Source organism: Seriola lalandi, unplaced genomic scaffold (assembly GCF_002814215.2).
Source record: "Seriola lalandi dorsalis isolate HSWRI2012SDOR001 ecotype SW California unplaced genomic scaffold, Sedor1 jcf7180002054780, whole genome shotgun sequence".
NCBI lineage: Eukaryota > Metazoa > Chordata > Actinopteri > Carangiformes > Carangidae > Seriola > Seriola lalandi.
In genome coordinates this window covers 81,375-85,607 of record NW_019525333.1, presented here as the reverse complement: position 1 = coordinate 85,607, position 4,233 = coordinate 81,375, and the positions used below count along the sequence as shown (strand labels likewise).

General features: G+C 47.9%; 1 protein-coding gene across 1 annotated transcript; it reads right to left on the bottom strand.

The window, feature by feature from the left end:
- Positions 1 to 301: 301 nt before the first annotated feature.
- txnipa (thioredoxin interacting protein a) lies at positions 302 to 2,549 on the bottom strand. Its single transcript, XM_023425466.2, has 6 exons — positions 2,183 to 2,549; positions 1,658 to 1,733; positions 1,401 to 1,548; positions 911 to 1,270; positions 515 to 817; positions 302 to 415 (listed from the first exon to the last, which is right to left on the bottom strand). The coding sequence occupies exons 1-6, from the start codon at positions 2,436 to 2,438 to the stop codon at positions 368 to 370; spliced, it is 1,191 nt and encodes a 396-aa protein (XP_023281234.1). The 5' UTR covers positions 2,439 to 2,549; the 3' UTR covers positions 302 to 367.
- Positions 2,550 to 4,233: the final 1,684 nt, after the last annotated feature.

Here is a 4,233-nt window from a genome sequence, read left to right as displayed (position 1 = left end):
GGGGGGGGGGGGGGGTCATACAACACTTGGCCCCAATATCAAAGTCATAAAGTGGCTGTGAATGGACAGTGAGATCCTGACGGTCTCTGGAAGGGACAGCTTATTCAGAAATGTAGCGCGCCACAGGCCCTGTGGCTCCGCCTCCACGTCTACGACCCGAAGAGCACCAGGAGGAAGAGGATCAGCGTAGGTGATGAAGCACAGTGAAGACAGCTGACAGAACAGGAAAGCATCCTTCTGTCCACATCCACAGTCCCGGCTTTACTCTTCCATCTCCACTGGAGTTTGGACTTTCTGCTCCTTTTCAAGTGCTTTAGATGAACGGTCCCTGAGAGCTGGACCGGAGTTTGAGAGTCCGTGCAGGACTTCAGCAGACCGGCAGCATGCGGGCGTTGCCACTGTACTCCTCCTCAGTCTGCAAAACAACACACTGTTATCAGCAAAGGTGGTTTCTTATTGGACTGACAGGCAGAGTAAAGGTCGCTTTGTCAAACGGCGCGGCTGAGAAACTTACCTCAGTGTAGACCGGCGGCGGCGGGAACTGGAAGGCGGGTGCGGTCATGAAGATGGGGCTGTCGTCCCCATCGAAGTCGTCCAGGAGCGGCGTGAGGGGCTGGTCCAGGCGGCAGTCGCGGGTGATGTCGGTGTAGCTGGGAGGCTCGGAGGGCATCCTGAGGGAAACCCAGCTCTGAGAGGAGTTACTGACCGAACCCTCCTGGCTGCTCACGCTGTTGCTGCGGCTGCCCAGACCGGCCGTCCCGATGACCAGCGGCAGTTCCAGGATCAGCTTCTCGCTCCCGGGGATGTGGATGTAAATCTGGTGAAGGGATCATGAAAACTTACATTAATCTCTTTTCTCAATAGGTAACAGTAGAAGTCTCTCTGTGCACCTGCAGAGCCTGAACCTTACCATCAGAGCGTACTCCACACGGATGATGTTGCAGCCCAGCATGGACGGTTTGATCTTTGGCACCCTGATGGTCTTTCCCTGCCAGGCGTCACACATGCCTGAGATGATGTGGTTCCCACGCACTGAGGACAGCTTCTGGCGGAAGACCTTGGTGCGGCCGTTGGCCTGGTAGGTGTGCTTGGCAATGATGGCGGCCTTGGGCACCACAATACGGGAGCAGGTGTTCTCAAACTTTGCGTTGATGCAGATGTCTTCGCCTTCACAGAAGCCACGGCGGTCGATTTTGGCGTTCAGCGACACCTGGCCATCAGGGATGAACATGCAGGTGACCTTCTTCTCCTTCATGCCACCTGTGGGAGACTGAGGAGACGCAGGAAGGTGAGACTCCACTCCGTCGTTATACAACACACACACAAAAGGTTCGACGTGTCCGAGCCAGAATATGACGAGCTGAATAAACAACCCTCTGTTGCTGCTTCAGTGAACTCACCAGCAGGTCGGGGGTGTTGACATCCAGGGGCTCCTCCACCTCAAAGGGCTTCTTGCACTCGAGGGGGGGCTGCTGCGGCCTCTCCATCAGGGCCTTCACAAAGTACTCCACATAACCAAACTTCCCCTTGTATGATGACACCAGCTGCCTGCGATGACACATGTGAACAACCTTTAAATTAACTAAATAAAACATTTGAATAAAATGTGCGCAGCCAGACGACATGACGTCACGTGGATTGAGAGGTGCTGCCTTACCCCTGCTGTGGGAGCTCAAATCCAAACGTGTACTCGTATTTGTTTCCTGGTCTCAGGAGGATGGATCCATCAGAGTCTGGGAGAGAAAATTAAACATCTTAAGTCGCCTGTTCATGAATGTTTCCCTGGATACTGTCTGACCTGAGCTGCTCCAGTCAACATGGGCAGTATGAATAATAATAATAATAATAATAATAATAATAATTATGACAACAATTATCATTATTGTACACTATGTGTAAATTTTCATTTGGATTCACGGGCTAGCTAAAACATGATTGTAACTCACATATAATAAATACTCAGAACACAGAACACTATTATATTAACTATAAAGGACTTCCTGTAAATGTTCTTGTTTTCTGTTGTCGTCAGTTTAGTGAAATATAAAGTCAACTCCAGAGTCTCTGGTCCAACAGGTGAACTCAGGCTCAGACACAGTGACTGATACCTGTATACCTGACTCTAGCTCTGCCACCTGAACAGCTAACCTGACCGCACACAGAGAGGTAAGAGAGTCCGTACCTGTGGGTTGCTCGTCCAGCCGCAGGACTTCCTCGTACCGGAGATACTCGGCCTCCTGTCGGCAGCGCTGCTTGCCTTTAGCGTAGCCCACCTTGGCGCGGCCCACACCCAGCACTTTCACTGCGGACACCCGCGTCACCTCGTTCACTTCCACCTCTACCCGGCCGGACACCTTGTCCCCGCCGCAGTAAAAAGTCTTGCAGGGATCCGTAAAGGTAATCTGGAAGGTCTTCACTCTCTTCGTCATGGCCACCATGGCTGCTTCGGACGGGCGTGGAGGACAGAGAAGAAGAGGGACTGTGGGTTTGTGGTGACGGGACTATACTCGAAGCTTGTGCTTCCTCTGGACTTTTTGCTGTAAACAAAGAGCCGGAGCCGCTTTTATATGACGAGCCTCAGCGGGGCACGAGCAGCCAGAGTGAACAGCATGGCTCAGCGCGTGCACAGCGCTCCCATTGGTGGAGTAGCTTTGTTTGTGTCGACTCTAGCCAATCAGCGTCCAGAGCCGACGCGTGGACACCGCGTGGCTGGGTGAATGTAAGGCATGCTGAGCAAATGTGAGACAGGAAGTGGAGGCAGGCTCAGATCTGTACAGTTCTATGATGGTAGTAAACAGAAACCTGGGGAGGGAGACGTTGAGACCAGCATCATCATCATCATCACCACTGGTTCCGAACCCCGCGAGACCCATGAACCTGTTTTTAATACACACAATGTACTGGTTAAAAAGGACACAACTACGTCACTCTTTACATCGGATTTATTAATATGACTTAAATGTAACGTACTGTTATCTACTGTGTGGAAGTGTAATTGGTAAAGTTTACAGTAAATATAAAATACTACCCATACACAAATGTAATGTACATATATTAAATTATACATTTATAAAATTTATATTATAAATATAATATAAATTATATATATACGTTTTTAATTTATAGGCTATGAACATATAGGTAAAAATTATATATGAAACCTATTAAAAACTGAAACTATTTCATATACTGACATATATGTTTAGCCCATATGTTTATATATGTATGCTATATTTGAGACATATGTAATATGATAAACATCTCAAAGCCTGTCAACATATGTTGGTATTATATACAGAAGAGTCCAAAAGTCTGAGACCACTTTCCCAGAATGTGAAGTTAGACATGTTTTAAATTAAGAAATGAATAAGAAAAACATATATAAACATATAGATTTTTCAACATGTATGTTATTTTAATAAATTTAAATAAATTAAATATATTATGTTATGTTCTGGGCATTGTGGCTCATGGTCTTCACCTGTCGGCAAAAGGTAAAAGTTCATCCCTGATGGCGCAGGCTACTGACACCGGACTGGACTAGATGTGTTAGACTCTTATTACCTGGAGCATATAAAGCTGTCTGCACATGTTATAGATTATTTATTGTGTGTCAGTGAGCTCTGAGCGCTGCAGGCTCACGGAGTTTCCACTGTGCTGCGGTCAGGAAGAGGGAGCACTGAAAAACACCGTCAGCCGTCAGCATTACGAGGTTCCTCAGGGTGGATCCTGCAGGAACAGGCTGGTGATCATTTTTGCCCCAGGAGAGAAACATTCAGTGAACCTGACAGTAAAATGATAAGATATGCATATACATATATAATATATGCAGTCATGCAGAGAGCAGTGATAGTTTAAGGTGTCTGTGGCTCCAGCTGTCTCACTGCACACACTCATGTTCACCATGCTCCATCTGTTGCAGCTCATGATAAAGCTTTTAAATGTGCGACACTCACGGCTTTTATTTCCTGATTCGACGGGTGTTTCTCTGGCAATGTGTTTGTGATGGTGTCATGTGACAGTCAGCCTGTTGTTGCTGGAGGCTCGATGAGATCTCATTGTTCCCTTCCGTGAACTCTCACCCACTTTACACCAGCAGAAGACTGTTCCACCATGAGAACCGTGGTTCTGCGTCGACAGTTATTGTTCACCCACAAAAAACACAAACAGCCTATAATTACGCCGTGGCCTCGGTTTGGTCTGGTCCTGTGGAGCGGGGGGGGGGGGGGGGAG

Coding starts and splice junctions, on each gene's coding strand:
- txnipa (XM_023425466.2), bottom strand. CDS start 2,438: ATGGTGGCCATGACGAAGAGAGTGAAGACCTTCCAGATTACCTTTACG. Junction 1,734..2,182: donor GCTGGACGAGCAACCCACAG/GTACGGACTCTC, acceptor TTTCTCTCCCAG/ACTCTGATGGATCCATCCTC. Junction 1,549..1,657: donor TTTGAGCTCCCACAGCAGGG/GTAAGGCAGCAC, acceptor GTGTCATCGCAG/GCAGCTGGTGTCATCATACA.